General features: G+C 47.8%; 1 protein-coding gene across 5 annotated transcripts in view; it reads left to right on the top strand.

The window, feature by feature from the left end:
* The window catches only part of GPHN (gephyrin), a 327486-nt gene that overhangs the window by 53311 nt on the left and 254561 nt on the right, over positions 1–19614 (top strand). For all 5 annotated transcript variants that reach the window (XM_078767069.1, XM_078767054.1, XM_078767066.1 and 2 more), the window contains exon 3: positions 17981–18038. In XM_078767069.1, the coding sequence (XP_078623195.1) occupies positions 17981–18038 (58 nt within the window). The remainder of the gene's footprint in view (positions 1–17980; positions 18039–19614) is intronic.

Raw genomic sequence — 19614 nt, 5'->3', positions numbered from 1 at the left:
CAGGAACACATATTATGACATATGACATCACGTGATTTATATTACACATAATAATGTGCGTTTCTTTGAGTACATATATGGTTTATATGTACATATATGGTTTTGAGTACATATGCAGGTTACCCTGGTGTGTACCCTGGTTTAGAATAGGTACACCGTATCCCTGCGTGTCGTAAGAGGCGACTAAGAGGGTTGGCGTCAGGAAGGGCATCCGGCCATAAAAACATTGCCTCAAAAAAGAGAACCATGACAATTACAACTACATATGGGCAGGGTACAGCCCGAAGTGGAGATCGGTTTCTGAGGTTTGGGACATGGAATGTAGGGACAATGACAGGGAGATCAGGAGAAGTGGTGGAAGTATTGGTCAGAAGAAGTGTGGACATATGTTGCGTGCAAGAGACGAGATGGAAGGGAAGTGGTGTGAGAATGGTGAAGGGTAGGCAGGGACAGAAATACAAGCTTGTGTGGCAAGGGTGCCCGGAGGGCGTGAATGGTGTTGGTGTCCTGTTTTCTGAGGAGTTTATAGACAGTGTGGTGAGTGTGACTAGAGTGAGTGATAGGTTGATGATGGTGAAAATGAGGATTGGAAAGCTCTTGGTGAACGTCATCTCGGGATATGCTCCGCAGGTTGGTCGGAGCGATGAAGAGAAGGACAAGTTCTGGTGTGCGATAGAGAAGCTGATGGAAAACGTGAAGGATGAGGAAGTTGTTGTGGTAGGAGGAGACATAAATGGACATGTGGGAAGGAGTATGGACGGTTTTGAGGGAGTTCATGGGGGTTACGGATATGGTGTGAGAAATGGAGAAGGTGAAAGGATTTTGGAGTTTGCTGATGGAGCTGATTTGTTTATTTGTAATACTCAGTTCCAGAAAGGGGATAATAAGCTTGTTACATACACGTCAGGTGGGTCGACGACAACCGTTGACTACCTGATGGTGCGTAGGCGAGATAGGGGGCACCTCCGGGACACAAAGGTGATCCCGGGGGAGGAGGCTGTTTCACAGCACCACTTGGTTGTCTGCGACATAAGGGTGAAAGGTGCGAGGAGAGCTCGGCAGGTGAAGTACCAACCGAGAATGAAGGTGTGGAGGTTGAAAGAGGTGACAGTAAGGGAGGCATTAAAAGGGAGGCTGAGTCGGGTAGAGGATGATGTGGTTGAGCTTGAAAGTGGTTGGATGTCAATGAAAGATAGTCTGTTGGGAGCCGTTGGTGAGGTATGTGGATGGACAAAAGGACCACCGAGGCACTCGGAAACATGGTGGTGGGATGATGAAGTTGGAAAGAGGATTGACGAGAAGAGGAAGAAGTTCAAGGAGTGGCAGAAGGCGAAGGGTACGGGAGCAGAAAAAGCAGAGCATGAAAGTTATAAGGCAGCCAAGAAGGCTGCAAAGAAAGAGGTAGGAAAGGCGCAGGACGGATGTAGGAAAATATTCGGAGAACACTTGGATTCGGAAGAGGGTGAGAGAGCAGTATTCAGGATTGCAAACAGATAGCGAAAGAGAGGTGTGATGTGATGGGGGTGAGTTGCTTGAAGGATGAAGTGGGACAAATCGTTGTGGACCCAGATGGAATTAAAGGAAGATGGAAAAGATATATGGAAATGCTGTTGAATACAGAGAATGAATGGGATGGCAACATAGAGAGTAACCCAGTTTTAGGACCGGCAGAGAAGATAACTGAGAAGGAAGTTGAGGAAGCGATAAAAGCAATGAAGAGTAGAAAAGTGGGAGGGCCGACGGGAGTTGTGGGAGATATGTTGAAGGCAGCAGGAAGTTGGGGTGTGAAGAGAATGACAGAGATCTGTAATCTGGTGGTGAAAGAAGGCCGCATTCCAGTGTATTGGGAACTGAGTACCCTCGTCCCTCTATACAAAGGGAAAGGTGACCCTCTGGAGTGTGGCTCGTACCGAGCGATAAAGTTATTGGAGCATGGAATGAAGGTATTGGAAAGGGTGTTGGAGAGGAGGATAAGGAAGAAGGTGAAGATCGACGAAATACAGTTTGGATTTATGCCAGGAAGAGGAACAACAGACGCGCTCTTTATTGTGAGGCAGTTGCAGGAGAAGTACAGGGAGAAGAGGAAGAAGTTGTTTCTTGGGTTTGTTGATCTGGAGAAAGCATTTGATAGGGTTCCACGCGAAGTATTGACATGGGCATTGAGAAAGTTACGAGTGGAGGAATGGTTGATCAGAGTAGTGATGGCAATGTACAAAAGAGCGCGCACAGCTGTAAGGACGAAGGATGGGAACAGTGGTGTTTGAGGTGAAGGTGGGAGTGCATCAGGGGTCAGTACTAGGTCCACTACTATTTGTAGCTGTGATGGAGGTGCTTGCTCAGAACGTAAAGGAGGGTTTACCGTGGGAGTTGTTGTGTGCAGATGATCTGGTGTTGATTGCGGAAAGTATGGATGGACTGAAGGAAAAGATGAGCAAGTGGAAGGAATGTATGGAGACAAAAGGTCTGAAGGTGAATATCAGAAAGACGAAGGTGATGGCAAGTGGTAAAGCATGTGGTGAGGTGGAAAGAACTGGGAAGTGGCCATGTGCTGTGTGTGCAGGAAGTGCACGAAGGGTGTCGGAGTGAACTCGATTCAATGTACAATGTGCGCTGAGTGGGTTCATCAAAAATGCAGTGGTTTGAGAGGGTCATTAAGCAGTGTGGCAGCTACATTCAAGTGTAAGGTGTGCACAGAGGGAGCTGCAGATGGAGGAAAGGTTGAGTTGTATCTTGGAGACGGCGTGAAGCTGGAAGGTGTGAAAACATTTTGCTATCTCGGAGACATGCTGAATGGAGAAGGTGGATCAGACTCGGCAACGGTTGCTCGAGTGAGATGTGCATGGAAGAAGTTTCGGGAACTGAGTGGCGTGCTGATGAGGATTGGAGTGTCGTTGAAGCTGAAGGGAAAGGTGTATGCTGCATGTGTGAGAAGTGTTATGATTTATGGGAGTGAGACATGGGTAATGAACGTAGAACAGCAACGAAGGCTGGAAAGGGTGGAAATGCGGATGGTTCGGTGGATGTGCGGAGTATCGTTGAGAGAGAGGAAGACAAATGATGAATTGCGAAAGATGATGGGAATAGAGCCTGTGATTGATGCTGTGAAGAGGAACAGGTTGAGATGGTTTGGTCATGTGTTGAGGAAGGATGAAAGTGACTGGTTGAGAAGAGTAATGGAAGTGAATGTAGAAGGAAGTAGAGGACGGGGAAGACCGAGAAAGACTTGGCTAAAGATGGTGGAAGAAGAAATGCGGGCAGGGGGGTTAACAAGGAGAGATGCAGAAAATAGGGAAAAATGGAGAAGATTGTCATGGGGACCGCTAGGCTAACCCCCGCTCTAGCAGGGAAAATGGCCTTAAAATGCATGTTGTTGTTGTTGTTCTTTGAGTACATATATTATTAAAAGAGAACAATGAGAAAAATACAATAAGTATCAGGTTTGCCTTTTTCATGTAAAACAAATCTTCAATTATAAATGCAGACGTTTTATTCATAATAATGCGCAATATTAATTTTTGAAAGTTAATTGTGTGTTGGGGAGGGGGTGCAAACCTGAACGTTTGCATCGGGCATCTAATACCATTGCACTGGCCCTGATGAGCGGAAACCTAGCAAATTTCCAAATTCCTGCCTGGACTGCGGATAGCAAGTGGTCTGGTGTTGTAGGTTCCTTGACACTCAGTTACAATACTTGCTATCTTAAAGTGTGGTTTCTGTCTGGGCAGCAGCTTCTGCACTATAAATGATACCGGTACTGATCAGGTTCTTGCAATGCTCATGTGAACGGCCTCTTTGGATATGAACCACAACCATTGTGAATTGTGACCAAAAGCGAAGATTTTTCAAGTATATTGGTCGGTCGACTTTGTTATTCTGTCTGTTTGTCTGTCATTCGCCTACAGGTCACACTTCTAAATCAATTATCATGAAACTTTACCAAGATTTAGAGATAGTCACAACTGAGAATCCTATTGATTTTGAGGTCAAATTTCTAAAATCGTCATTTTTCATCCGATTGCCTTGAAAGCTTAACAGGATTTGCATATTGGGTCACTGATTTGGGAAACCAACTACTTTTGAGGTCAAAATGTCAAATGTCAACTCAAGGTGAAAATTCTAAGATCATAAATTTTTATCTGAAAAATTGTCAATTTTGATCTGATTGACTTGAAAATTAAACAGCAATTGCATTGTGCCTCAATAAATGGGAAACAAATCAAAAGGTCAAAAGTTGACTCAAGGTCAAACTCTTAAAATCACCTGTTTTTATCTGAAAAATCGTTAATTTTCATCTGATTGACTTGAAAATTAAACAGCATTGCATAGTGCCTCAATAAATGGGAAACAAATCAAAAGGTCAAAAGTTGACTCAAGGTCAAACTCTTAAAATCATCTGGTTTTATCTGAAAAATCGTTAATTTTCATCTGATTGACTCTAAAATTAAACAGCAATTGCATAGTGCCTCAATAAATGGGAAACAAATCAAAAGGTCAAAAGTTGACTCAAGGTCTCAAACTCTTAAAATCAACTGTTTTTATCTGAAAAATCGTTAATTTTCATCCAATTGACTTGAAAATTAAACAGCATTTGCATGTTGAGTCACTGAATTGGGAAACCAACTATTTTTTATATCAAAAGGTCAAATGTCGACTCAAGGTCAAACATCTAAAATTATCCATTTTCATCCGATTGACCAGAGCTTTGATTGAGATTGTCAATTTTAATCTTAATGAAATTGACAATTTGATGTATCCATGGCAACGTTTTATTGGGTGGATGGATTTTGGTGGGCGTTTGGTTTTGGCCCAACGTTTGGGTGGGGTGGATTTTGCAAGTATCGTGCTCTGCACGACGTCTTTCTTGTATTGTATATCCATTGCTGGTCAAGAAGCCTATTAGACAAAAACCAGCTATGGTGGACAATGAGACAGAGATCGCGTCGTCCATAACTGGTGTCTGTTGGCCATCTAGAATATGCAAATGGTCAGGATGAAGACTGGCTCTTCAACTTCTCGACAATTGTGGACAATGGTCCATCTGAACTGACTGACTATTCAATACCAATCAGATTTACTGATGTTAATACTGCTACATTTTGCAATATAGTACGTGCTTTTTCCCTGAGACAATAACAGTATACATCATGCACTCAATGTTGTCGTGTGTTCATTGGTTGAGCTCTGTTGTGTGGTGTTAAGCATTTTTTAGGCAAAATTAAAAGTATTTATTTTCAAGATTGTTTATTAGTGAATATATTGTTACGTTTTGGGGGGGTAAGCAATGCAATACCTTAGTCCAGGTAGAATTCTATAGGTAGTGTGCTCCGACTGACGTGAAAAAGAAGAACCCCCATGTACCATAAGTAGGGATCCGTTTAGACCGGATGTCGTGCAAGAGTGTATCTTTGTCCCCATGACGAGGAGTGGGGTTATGTTAATTAGTTAGGGATTGAATATGAATGAAAAATGAATGAATTAGGGATTAAGGATCATTCATATTCAATTAGGGATCATTCATAGTTAGGGATTAAGGGTAATTAATCCCCTGTATGTAATCGCCTCTGTACTTTTCCCCTTGTTCCTTATGACACACACCACACCAGCCATGCACGCTACATCTAAAATAAACATTAAATGAAAGTAGCAGGAAACAGGACATTGAGCACCGCCAATGATATCATCAGCCACCACATCACAAAGGCAGGTCCGTGAGGCCCCACCCCGAAGAGCAGTGATTGGTCCGGTATTGAGAGCGATGAGAGGGACCCGCTGATAGGAGCACGCACAGGGATCATCGGATGACGTCAGGGCCTTGAGAATAAAAGACTTGAGTCCCGACATTTTGTCATTTTGCATGGGGATTTCACCACTAGCAGTGGCATTCATTTATCGTTCTTACACCTGGGACATTCATCGCGAGCAGGCACATCTTCCTCTTGACCCTGGCTTTGATCACGTGCAGTCGCAGTTCGTGTTCTTGGTCCCGTAATTGCACACCAGCGGTCGACATCCTTGCGGCTGGCTTGGTTCAGACAATCATCGTTGGTGGTCCAAATCATGCTTTCTCAGGTCCTGGTGTTCCGGGCTGGGAAAAAGGCAGACAAACTCTCTCCTTCTTGGTGTTTGCTCGTGGCGGTTGCGCTGGTGCCGTGTGCGGACTGAGTGGAACGACGGGGCTCAGTGCGGCCGAGCAGGGAGGAACGCGGGCCTGTTCGTTTCGCCATCGATGGCCGCCAGGGTGCGGGGACCGCGAGAGGAGCCCACGGAGTGCAGGCAAATGCACCACACAGACACAATAATTACTTTCATTTATTTTCCCCTTGTGTGTATTTGAGTCCGTATGGAGGATCCTGAACTTAGGAATATTTTGCCGTGCATTCTTTGTTCGCTGGCATTATTTTTATTAAACCTGTTTATTTGTACATTTTTATTCCGTGTCGGGTTTGAGTTGATTATCCATGTTCGAAGACGTCCAGTGGGGTCCGTGAAGGTAAGAGCTTCGTTACCCTTTGTTGCCTCATCCCCCACGTGTATTAACTCCGCAGTAGTTGAATTGAATGCCTCAGAGTGTAAAGCTCATTTGGCAATCCGTCCCCATGGGAATGCGACAATATACAGCTGAGAAATTGGCATGAAAATATTAAATCTTAATGAGAAGCAGAAATGAATACAGGGTAATGTAACAGAGTACTTTCAATTTATAAGAAAACAAATCATATTGTGATTTGGACAAGTAGAACCTATCACACACTTACATACAGGATAACCATGTTTGAAAGTTAATGTCTACCCCTACATAGCAGCACATTTTTAGTTTGTGTCGGAGTAGAAACCTGTCCAGGATTGTAACCCTTGCCAAAGTAATTGCTTTAGCAGAACCGACACTCTCGATAGAGCATGGTATGCGAATGGACATGCTTCTTCAAAAAAAAAAAGGGTTGTGGGGTTCCAATTGTGTTTTACAGCCTGACATTAACTCTGGGTTAAAAGCCAAATCAACTGATGAAAATAAGAAAAGAAAAGAGTAACAAGGCCAAATTGCTTGAATGCATGACCTCTTCAATGTACGGTATAGACGTAGCCCAATATAAAGATTCTAGAAAAAGACTGTGGAGGCTAGACTCCCTAAGAATATGCAGTAGTTAAAATAATTGTGTCTAGAAGAATTGTCTAAAGTTACAAAAGGAAGATGCTTTAAACTGGTAGAAAAGTTACTGTTTGAAATAAGCCTTCAGGCAGCTCTCCAAGCAGGGTAGGCCACAAAGACATCATTTTGTTTCCAATCAAAACATATACATGCATATTGAAACTTGAGTAGTTTAATGTGAACAACCCTTTTCTGAGTTTTTTTTTTAAAGGAAGCACCTGCTCCCAACAAGAGCATATTATGCCCTCCCTCTGGCAGGGGTCAGTAGAGCACTTGCACTGTACCATGTGTGCAGTGCAAAATTGCAATTTATAATACTTGTTCCCACCACCACCGGGTGTCGCTATACAGTACACATTTACATAAAGAATTTACTTCACCCCCTGTCCCCACCTTCCCTGTGCACCTGCCACTATTAATATTTAAACCCCCAATACCATCCTGGACATACCCCAAGTACAACCACCAAGTTTCAACTCACTCCATCCAGCGGTTTAGGAGTGCATACAAGTCAAACAGACAATTAAACACCCACAAACATACAGGTTGTTAGTGGTATCAAATTATATGTACAGTCGTATGATTGCAGCGCACTTATATTTATTAACTCAACGATTACCTCCAATATATAGTTGGTGGACATTAAATATTCCATGGTGTCTTTTGCGAAGAGTAGACGAGCTATCGCCAGCACCATGAACAAATTCCAAATTCAGCCTCTCGCCAGCAGAGGGCATTGCACCAGTGGCACAGCCGAACCCTCAGCCAATGATGCTACCCATAGCCATGTGCTGCCGACGGAAGAAGAAGAATAAGAAGAACATCCAATATGCAAGATGCCTGTTTTTTGTTTTGTTTTCTTTTTGCAAATTTTTGTCCACTGCTTGAATCATACCATTGATATTAAAGTCACTTTTTTCTTCTTCTCTTTTATATTTTTAGACTTCAGTTCAATGACATATTCAAGGTTGAGAGGTTCTAATGTGTGCCAGGCATGGATACAGATGTGTGCACAATCTACAAGGGAGAAAGCCAAACCTTGTAGGAGCTGTGCTCCCACGTAATCGGGCGAATGGACCCGACAAAAAGCTGGAATTCGTCCGAGTTCCTTTATTGTCACAAAACAACTCGGGTACTCTGAAAAGCCCGTTTATCGGGCAGCAATATATATACACACATTATCCCGGAGCGTTTGCCCGGGAAAGGCGAGAGGGGGCGTGGCCGGGCATCCTGGCCGCGGCCTGGCAAGTCGAGAGCGGGCGTTTCCGGGCATGCCCGGGCGTCCCGGCCGAGGCCTGGCAAGTTGAGAGCGGGCCTGCCCGGGCGTCCTGGACGAGCCCGGCATGGTGATCGCTCCGCGTCCTTGGTAGGTGCAAGGCGATTGTGTAAACCCAGCGGTAGCCGCTACACACGTCCCCCCAGAATCGACTTGCACCGGCAGGGTCAATTTGAGGGGGGTCCTGATGACCCGGCCGAAGCGACCCCTGGCGGGTCGTGGGGGGGGGTCCGGTGTGGTGGTGGGCGGTCGAGTGGGGGGCACCGTGGACGGGGGGCGGCCTCGCCGCGGCGGAAGGGCCAACCGTGGCGGTTGGTCGATGTCCACGTGCGCCGGCTTGAGGCGGTCCACCGCAATCCGGTCCGACCTGCCGCCGATGTCGATGACGAACGACTTGTCGTCCCGTCGCAGGACCCGGAATGGCCCGTCGTACGGCGGCCGGAGTGGCCCCCGATGTGCGTCATGATGCACAAAAACGTACTCCGCTGTGCGAAGCGCTGGGGGGAGGTAGGACTGGGGGTCACCGTGGTGGGACGTTGGCACGGGGGCAAACAGTCGGGCGGCCTCCTGGAGGTCCGAGCGCTGGTGAGCTGCGGACCAGGGACTGGTAGCGTCGGGCACGAATTCGCCCGGGACGCGTAGCGCCTGGCCGTAGACAAGCTCGGCGGTGGATGCCCGGAGGTCCTCCTTGGGGGCCGTGCGAAGGCCCAAAAGGACCCACGGCAGCCGGTCGGCCCAACCGCCGTCTTGAAGGCCGGCCATGCGCGCGGCCTTCATGGAGCGGTGGAATCGCTCGCACAACCCGTTGGCTTGGGGGTGGTAGGCCGTAGTACGGTGGAGCTTGACCCCCAGGTTGCGGGCGACCACGCCCCACAGCTCGGAGGTGAACTGCAGTCCGCGGTCCGACGAGATGTCCGCCGGTGCGCCGAAGCGGGCGACCCAGGTGGCGATGAAAGCCTGCGCCACGTCGGCGGTGGTGGTGGAGACGAGGGGAACGGCCTCCGGCCACCTGGTGGTCCTGTCCACCATGGTGAGCAGGTGTGTGAACCCCCGTGATGGGGGGAGGGGGCCCACCAGATCCACGTTGACATGGTCGAAACGTCGTTCGGGCACGGTGAAAGGTGCCAGCGGGGCCTGGGTGTGTCGGTGGACCTTGGCCTGTTGGCAGGCTGTGCAGGTGCTGGTGCAATCGCGGACGTCCCGTCGAAGGCCGTGCCAGACGAATCGCGCCGACACCAGCTTCTGGGAAGCTTTCCGGCCCGGGTGAGAAAGGCCGTGGAGGGAGGCGAAGATGCGGCGTTGCCAGGTAACGAGCATGATGGGGCGAGGCTGGCCTTGGGAGACGTCGCAGAGCAGGACAGTGTCCGCGAAGGGGATGTCGGCCAGGCGGAGGCCCGTGTCCGCCGCCCAGAGGGCTTGCACCGTGGTGTCGGTGGTTTGGTCCGCCGCCATAAGCGCGAAGTCCACGCTGAGGTGGACCGCGTTCGCGCTGGCCCGAGAAAGACAGTCGGCCACGGCGTTGTTTTTGCCGGCGACGTGCCGGATGTCCGTGGTAAACTCCGACACGGCGGAGAGGTGGCGCTGTTGGCGGGCCGACCACGGCTCCGTGACCTTGGCCATTGCGTAAACCAACGGCTTGTGGTCGACGAACGCCGTGAAGGGTCGGCCCTCCAGGAGGTGGCGGAAATGGCGAAACAGCAAGGTGTAGACCGAGGAGATCACGGTCAAACGTGCTATATTTGAGCTCGTTCGACCGGAGCTGCCGGCTGAAAAAAGCAAGTGGCTGCCAAACCCCGTTCACCCATTGCTCATGTACGGCGCCCACCGCATAGTCGGAGGCATCCGTGGTGAGGGCGATGGGAGCGTTGAGCACCGGGTGAGCGAGCAGTGTTGCGTCGGCGAGGGCCCGCTTTGAGCTTTGGAAGGCCGCGTCCATTGCTGCGGACCAGACGATGTCGTGCTTGGCCGGCTTGCCCCGGATGGCTTCGTAGAGGGGCCGCATGAGTTGAGCAGCACGGGGCACGAAGCGGTGATAGAAATTCACCATTCCCAGGAATTCTTGCAGGGCCTTTATGGAGCGGGGACGCGGAAACGTGGTGATGGCCTCGACCTTGGTTGGCAGCGGCACGGCCCAATTCTTGGTGATGTGGTGGCCCAAAAAATCAACGGCCGTCGTGCCGAAGTGGCATTTGGCTGGGTTGACGATGAGGCCGTGCTCGCTGAGGCGCCCGAACAGTGTTCGGAGGTGGAGGAGGTGCTCGGCCCGGGACGTGCTGGCGACGAGGATATTGTCCAGGTAAACGAAGAGGAACGGCAGGTCACGCAGCACGCCGTCCATCAAGCGCTGGAACGCCTGAGCCGCGTTCTTGAGGCCAAACGGCATCCGCAGGAATTCGAATAAGCCGAACGGCGTGATGACGGCCGTTTTAGGGACGTCGGCCGCCCTGACAGGTACCTGGTGATATCCCCGTATGAGATCGATTTTTGAAAAAATGACCCGTCCTACCAGACGGGCGGAGAAGTCTTGGATGTGCGGGATCGGATACCTGTCGGGGGTGGTAGCGTCGTTAAGGGGTCGGTAGTCGCCACATGGGCGCCAGCCGCCCCCTGGTTTTGGGACGATGTGTAGTGGCGAAGCCCACGCGCAATCGGAGCGCCGCACGATGCTGAGGTGTTCCAAAGCGTCGAACTCGGCTTTGGCCACGGCGAGCTTGGCTGGGGCGAGGCGGCGGGCTCTGGCGTAGACCGGCGACCCCGTGGTTGGTATGTGGTGCTCGATCCCATGTCGTACTGCGACGGCCGAAAACGTCGGCCGCGTGAGGGCCGGGAACTCCGTGAGCAGGCGAGCAAACTCGTTCGCTGCCGTGAGGGCGCATGCCAGCTCGGTCGGAGCGGAGCTGCTCAATGTGCATACCAGGGAGCTGAAGGTCTCGGCGTTGATGAGGCGACGCCGTTGGACGTCCACCAGCAGTCCGTGTGGCCAGAGGAAGTCGGCGCCTAGCAGAGCCATGGGCACGCTTGCGGTTACAAAAGTCCAAGTAAAGCGTTGGCCGCCGAAGCAGAGGGTGACGTTGCGCGGGCTGAAGGTGCGGATGGCCGATCCGTTGGCCGCAACCAAGGAGGGGCCGCAAACCACGGACTGCCTGTCCTGATCGGAGGCGGGTATGATGCTCAGTTGGGCGCCGGTGTCGCACAGGAAGCGCCGTCCGGACGCTTTGTCCGTGATGAAAAGTAAGTTGCCCGTGTGGCCGGCACTCATGGCTGGTAATGAACGCCGGCCCGGCCGTTTCCCGGCCTGCCGAAGGTGCACGGGGGTCGGCATGTCCGGGCCTTCTGTCCGAACCTGGCATGATAGTAACACCACGCTTGGTCAGGTGGAGGCCCCGGTCGTCGTGCTGGAGGTGGTCGGCTCGGCGTTGCGGCCGCCAATTGCGTCGGCAGTTCGGTCGTCGACCGTGCCGGGTGCTCGGGCACCATGGGCGTTGCGTCGGATGGCGGTGGGCCCCAGGTCGCTGCTGCAATGCGTTGGCCTGCCGCGGAGATCTTGTCGGCTTCCCTGGCGAGGGCGTGGGGATCCGTGATCGTCGTGCTCGCCAGGGCGAGGCGTACCGGGCTAGGCAGCTGACGGAGGAACAGCTCCCGGAACAGGAATGCCGGAGAGTGCTCGCCGAGCAGCGAAAGCATGTCGTCCATTCGCTCGGACGGGCGCGTGTCGCCGAGCTCGGGCAGGTCGAGCAGGCGCCGTGCGTGTCCGCCGATGAGAGGGCAAAAGCGTCGAAGAGGAGCTTTTTAATCGCGCCGTATTTGTCAGCGGCTGGCGGGCTCTCGAGGAGGCTCAGGGCGCGGGCCGCGGTGGCTGAACCGAGCGCTGCTACCACATGGTGGAAGCGGGTGTCGTCGGCCGTGATGCCTCGCAGGGCGAACAGGGAGTCCGCCTGGGCGAACCAAACCGCCGCGTGAGCCTCCCAGAAGGTAGGCAGTTTAAGGGCAACTGCCGTGTCCATGTCGGTAGGTCACCAATGTAGGAGCTGTGCTCCCACGTAATCGGGCGAATGGACGCGACAAAAAGCTGGAATTCGTCCGAGTTTCTTTATTGTCACAAAACAACTCGGGTACTCTGAAAAGCCCGTTTATCGGGCAGCAATATATATACACACATTATCCCGGAGCGTTTGCCCGGGAAAGGCGAGAGGGGGCGTGGCCGGGCGTCCTGGCCGCGGCCTGGCAAGTCGAGGGCGGGCATGCCCGGGCGTCCCGGACGCGGCCTGGCAAGTCGAGAGCGGGCGTGGCCGGGTGTGCCCGGGCGTCCCGGCTGAGGCCTGGCAAGTTGAGAGCGGGCCTGCCCGGGCGTCCTGGACGAGCCCGGCATGGTGATCGCTCCGCGTCCTTGGTAGGTGCAAGGCGATTGTGTAAACCCAGCGGTAGCCGCTACAACCTTAACAAATCTCCATCAAACCACCACTTAAACTAATCTATGAGCCCTCAGCATTTGTCCTTGCTCTATACTTGTAAATGATAAGCATCAAGCAAGGAAGCAGCACATTCCATTTTTGAAGTTTTTCACATGACTTAGTCATGGGGAGAATCAAACCACCGACCAACCAGAGCAGAAGCACAATGCTACTAAGTCTGTTTGAAATCCAGAACTCTCAAGCTGGTCTGGTTCCCCAACTAGAATTAGAATTCAAGTCTGAATAAAGTTGCCAGACTCTATATATCACATATCTGTGCCAACAAACATGGGCTGTCAGCTTTGTCATGAGTGGAACATGTCTGAGTCATGTCATGTCTTGTCATGAGTGGAACATAAACAAGTGGAACATGTCTTTCAATCCTGACAAATCTCACACTCTTATTATGTCTCTCCGAAAAGACCGACTGGAAAACCCTCCCATCTACTTTCTCAACAATCCTCTCCAAGAAGTTCTGTCGCTCAAGCTTTTGGGTCTCACTATCTGCCACGATCTTTCTTAGGAAAACAACATTTCCAAGCTGGCCTCCAAAGCCAGTCGCCGACTGGGCATCCTCCGTCGTGCGAAGTCCTTCCTTGGCGCACCTGAGCTCCTCACCACATACAAGGCTTTCATCCGCAGCTCAATGGAATACTGTTCCCCCCTCTGGGCTGATGATCCTGCCTCACACCTAGCTCGGCTTCACGCTGTTGAAACTAAAGCTTTCAGAATCATTGGAATCTCCTGCGATGAAGCTAACTCTGAGGGCCTTTCACTCACTCACCGCAGGCAGGTTGGTGGTCTTTCTGTCTTCTACCGACTCCTCTCTGGCCTTGCTCCCCCAGCTCTCTCTGGGCTCTGTCCCCCAAATATTCCTACAGGTCGCACAAGATCTGCCTGCAACCCTCTTATGGTTAAACTGCCAAAATCTAGGCTCTCTGCTCACCTTCACTCTTTCATTCCCCTTTTCTCCCGCCTCTGGAACAAACTCCCCCACTCCCTTCAATCCCACTCCTCCCTCCAGGTCTTTAAAACAGCTGTTTACCACCATCCCTTGTCTTCCCCCATCCAAAACCTTGATCTTTTCTACCCCCGCTAATTCACCCCAGATACACTTTTTCGAAATTCCAACTTCTTTCCTGGAAGTCCTTGCGGTGTCCATATGTTTTATACATCTCCCACCTCCCCCCCCCCCCCCCCCCCCAGCCCTCTCCCTCCCACAGTTCTCTCGATGTCCCTGCTCTCAAATGTTGTGTTTGTGTCCTTCCCCCTCTTTCACCATCTTGTCTACCGCTCCCCTTATTTTGTGTTTTATGTGTCTGTTTGTGTCGGTTTGACTTTTTGTGTGATTAATGTTAGCTCATTCACGAGCCTCGATGTTGTCTACATAAAAAAAAAGTAAGATTAGCTGAAGATGAAGATTTGTCCATGGGCCTATTCACAACAGTCTTTTGCTCTCATCACTCTTCGGTACACTCAGCGAAATTTTCCTAGGGCCAAGGGAAATTAAATCGAGTAAATAATAATAGAGTGAGTGAAGCAGGAGTTAAAAGTGGGTGTAGACGTTAATATTGTGTTCGGCTGTGGATTTACGAGAATATTCATCCCTGATTAGTGCAGGCAAGCACATTAAATAGAGCAGCCAGCTGTCAGTGATGAAGAAATGACACATGGTTTTTCTTTTGGGTTTTTTTTCCAGTATTTGTCTACATTTAAAGATTTTGGGTGAAACCACAAACTCATGCCTTCAAGACTATTAATTAAAATTCTGAAGAGCTATTGATTTGCTCTACCCAAGAGCCGACCAATATCATGTAGCTGTGGCACTTGGGAAAAGGGTCATATTGACGAGCACATTCTGATATTCTCCTACTGTAGAAGTGTAGAAGTGTCCTAGTGGTCATGAAAGGTCCACCACGATAGCACTATAAGCCTGGCAGGACACTCTCACTTGCTGCAGGAGAGGTCTTCAACAATGAACTGCTTGATGTGCAGTTATGTAGTCTTGAAAAGGACCATTTACAATGCAGCCATTGCTTTTCTGACTGGTAAGTCAGATAAAGACATTTGGTTGTGGATTTGATGAAATTCATTATATGTTTACACGTAACAGTGAAGATCACGTGCAGGTTTTCATCTTCTTCGCTTTTTATATGGGTAAAGTAGCAGCATTCCGCATCATTAGGCCTGTTTTTGGGCTAGTGCTCTCAGTCGGTACAGATGCCTTTTATAGATGTCTGCCATAATTCAGTTAATTAAGCTAGAATAGTGAGCCTCCTATAAGAATTGAAAAGAATTCACTTAGAGTTGAATTTGGTTAAATTATGACAATTTTACTCCAAGAAAACAAATTAATTCAGCCTCAAATTAAAAATTGAATGTAGTATACTTTCAGTGTAGAGCTTATTAGTCCCCTACCTGGAGGGGACTATGTGTTTGCTCTCTATCTATCTGTCCATCCTACCTGTGGTTTTCTGTACTTTTTCCCCATACCTTTTAACATATTCAACTGAAACGTCGTACTATGAACACGGACATTCATTGGGACTGGTAGGGGACATGTATTGCAAAGCAATTCTCCCTCGTATTTATTACGGCATTCTCTCATATTTCAGAAAGCTTATTTTATTCACATGTTTCTACTTTCAGTTATGGGGATTGCAGTAACATTTATGACTCCATTACCAGTTTATTTGAGGGCATTAAAAGTCAACAATACCATGTAAACCAGTGCAGGCAGAAATGGTCGATTTCCTCCTCCATGAAGGAGGAAATTTTGTTTAGAAATTGAATGTTTTTTAATTTTTAGAAAATCTGTAACTAAAGCTCAGTTTCCACAAGCTTAGAATTCAAATTATTGATACCATTGCCTTCTGGGATATTTGAACACACAACCTGTGGGAATAACAGTCCAGTATTCTCGTATACAGGCCACCGCAGTACTTTTTCATGACATCTTAGTCACAGGATAAAATGCTTTCCTTTGTAAGATTCCTTTGTAAGAATAAAATACTGTATAATTAGATGTAACAGAAAAGTTATTGTTAAAAGAACAGATTTAAGTATTTTTTTTATTAATAGCACAGTTTGGTTAACAATTAAGTCATAGGGATGAAGCAATGTCATATTGTAATTGCAATTGATGGCTGGCACATCACTGACAAATACCAATATACAAAAGAGAAAAACAAGAAACCACTTGCTCAATACAGTGATTATACATTGCCTTCGACAGCTGTCCCAACAAATCTTCCCCTATACACACTGCCTATGCTTACCCCACAAGTGTTCTTCAACAATAGGTATGTCACAAAGGCAGATTTTATGTGAAACGTAATTGGAGTAAGCATGATTTATGTGGCATCAAGTGTGCCTCTGCAAGGATGGAAAACCCCACGTACTACTTATGCTTAGATACAGTGCCTTCAGAAAGTATTCACACCCCTTGATTTTTTTTTTCACATTTTGTTGTGTTACAGCCTGATTTTAAAATGGATTAAACTGAGATTTTTTGGGCACTGATCTACACATAATACCCCATAATGTCAATCAAAGTGCATTTTTTGTTTTAGATTTTTTTTACAAAATAATTGAAAATGAAAAGCTGAAATAAGTATTCAACCCCTTTGCTATGACACTCCAAATGGAGCTCAGATGCATCCGATTTCCTTTGGGCATGCTTGAGATGTCTACAACTTGATTTGCGTCCACCTCTGCTCATTTCAATTGAATAGACATGCTTTATACAGAAACTCACCTTTCTATATGAGGTCCCACAGTTGATAGTGCATTTCAGAGCAGAAACTCTACCATGAAGTCCAAGGAACTGTTCGTAGAATTGTGAGGAGGCATAGATCTGGGCAAGGGTATAAAACAATTTCTGGTGTTGAAAGTTCACAAGAGCACAGTGAGCTCAATCATTAGGAAATGGAAAGAAAATAGAACTACCCAGACTCTTCGTATAGCTGCCTTTCCCACCAAACTGATCAACTGGGCAAGAAGGGCGTTGGCCAGTGAGGTGACCAAGACAAGAACCCAATGAAAGGAAAACAGTCACTGCAGCATTTCACAAATCTAGGCTTTATGGTAGAGTGGCCAGACGGAAACCATTGCTGAGAAAAAGGCACATGACAACAAGCCTGGAGTTTGCAAAAATGCACGTGAAAGACTCAGAGAGCAAGATGCAAAATATTCTGTGGTCTGATAAGATGAAAATTGATCTTTGGCCTGAATGTAAAGTGTTACATCTGGCAGAAACCGAGCACAGCTTATCACCCATCTACCACCCCTACCATGAAGCATTGTGTTGGCAGCATCATGCTATGGGGATGCTTTTCAGCAGCAGGGACTGGGAGTCTTGCAAGGATAGAGGGGACAAAGAATGGGGCCAAATACAGGAAAATCCTTGAGGAGAACCTGCTTCAGAATGCAAAGGATCTTAGACTGTGGTGAAGATTTACATTCCAAAAGGCCAATGACCCCAAGTATACAGCCAAAGCAACACTGGAATGGCTTCAGAACAAGAACATGAAAGTCCTTGAGTGATCCAGCCAAAGCCCAGACTTGAATACCATTGAGAATCTGTACAAAGACTTGACAATTGCTATTCACCTACTCTCCCCATCCAACTTGACAGAGCTTGAGCAAATCTGCAAGGAAGAATGGGAGAAACTCCCCAAATCCAGATGTGCAAAGCTGATACAGACATATCCAAAAAGACTCAAAGCTGTAATCACTGCCAAAGGCGTTTCTATGAAGTATTGATTCAGAGGGTTGAATACTTGTGTAAATTAGATATTTCTGTATTTCATTTTCAATTAATTTGTAAAGATTTCTAAAAACATTCTTTCACTTTATCATTATGGGATATTTTGTGTGGATTGGTGACAAAAATATTCAATTTAATCCATTCTAAATTCAGGCTGTAACACAACAAAATGTGAAAAAGTCAAGGGATGTGAATACTTTCTGAAGGCATGTAGTCCTAAAATATTAAGGATAGACAATGGTTCAGGTTTGAAAGGGGAAGAAAGTTGCCTGTTCGGCCAGTCTTGTATATAAAAGTTTTCTCGGCTCACTGTCCAGATAACTTATTTGTCATTTCAGGTTTGGAGGCTTCGTGTCTGTATATAAAATTGTGCCAGAAGAGATGGATGACATCAAGGTAAGAGTTCAGTCTGCCCTCCTGTGATCACTTGGTAACCTTGGAACATTATTTTATACCTTGTAAAACGATTATATTGTGGTGATAGCTCAGATGTTGGGTGGGAGGTTCCTTTGCTGACTGTGCCAAACAATGGTGCTATGTGCAAGATATCAAAATGTGCATGCTCAAAGGCCGTATCAGTCTCGCATGGTTTTTCAATAAGCTTTATTACCTCAACCACTGAAGGTGGACGTCGATTATATTTTCACCCATGTTTGTTTGTTTGTGTTTGTCTGTCTGTGAGCAGGATATATCAAAACGTTATGGGCGGATTCGGGAAAAAAGCTTAGTGATGTGGATTTTGGTGAAAATCTGGATCCGGTAACTAGAATTTTGAAGTGATTCTTCACCATTGAGAGATAGGGCCAAAAACGATATCTAGCACAATATCTCATAAAGACTATGGACGGATTCGGACTAAACTTGGTGGACATTTTGGGTGTGTGGCAAAGACTAATTGATTTGATTCGGTGAAGATACGGATTGAGATTTGGCCTATCAGTGGGATACAAATTGTAAACTGATAAGCCTGGTGGAGGTATGTGCTCTACCAAGTGCCGTTCTAGTCGAATAATGTAATCTCACATATCAGCATGGTGCACCCCTTAGCCAGCTTGCAGAAAACATTTGTCTAAAGATCCATCCTGTTGCAAACACAGGTTTTTTTTAAAGAGCAGGACAAGGTTCTTTATGTGCACATGGATTTTCCAGCTTTGCTTGCTTGTTTCTGACAAAAGTCCCATCACTGCACAATTCGGTGATGAATATGTGTGAGCGACATCCAAAACGTTTCGTTAAATCATCAGCAGGCTGGGTATCTCCCACCATTTCTTTTATTCTCTCCTTCCTTTTTCCCCTCCTTCTGAGTGTATTGGTGTCAATAAGACAGAGGGTAAGATAGCCATCCAAAGAATCCAGGAGACTCATGTAAAGATGGGGCCCAGCCCATAGCGGAAATGAGTACTCCGTTATGATATGGACAAAGCCCTTTAGCCTGTGAGTAGTTCTGATTTTTTTCAAATAAAAACTTGGAATGATGGAGGATGCCTCCTACCCACCCTCCCTCTCCACCTCCCATTTGTGGCTGGCTTTGGATGTCATATACTTTTGCTATATGGGTGGCCCAGGAGTGGTCATGGTTGATGGTGGGGCCTAGAATTTCAAAAGGCTTAACTTTTTACATTGACTGACCATAGAAATAGATAGGTGCATTCGTTTGATGATCCTTCTGGAGTGACATTATAAGTGCGATTTTCCAGAATTTAAGGCATCAAATAATTTCCAGATCAGCAGAGATTAACACAGCTGCTGCCTGCCTGTCAGTGAGTTGGAGTGCTGTACAACACAATGTGGATCATCTGCAAAGAGAAGGGTAGGATTTTCCATATCATCAGATAGATCAGTTGGGTAGATGAGGAAAAGACAGCCCCACACACAAACATTGAGCACACCAGCCTCCACTCGGAAAGGATAGGAGTGGGTTTGATTGCTAGAAAATGCATTGTCTGTATGAGTAGGGAAGTCAGAAATCCAT

This window comes from Myxine glutinosa, chromosome 1 (genome assembly GCF_964187855.1).
Source record: "Myxine glutinosa chromosome 1, kmMyxGlut1.1, whole genome shotgun sequence".
Taxonomy (NCBI): Eukaryota; Metazoa; Chordata; class Myxini; order Myxiniformes; family Myxinidae; genus Myxine; species Myxine glutinosa.
The sequence above is the reverse complement of the archived record's forward strand: the minus strand, read 5'-3'. Positions and strand labels throughout refer to the sequence as shown.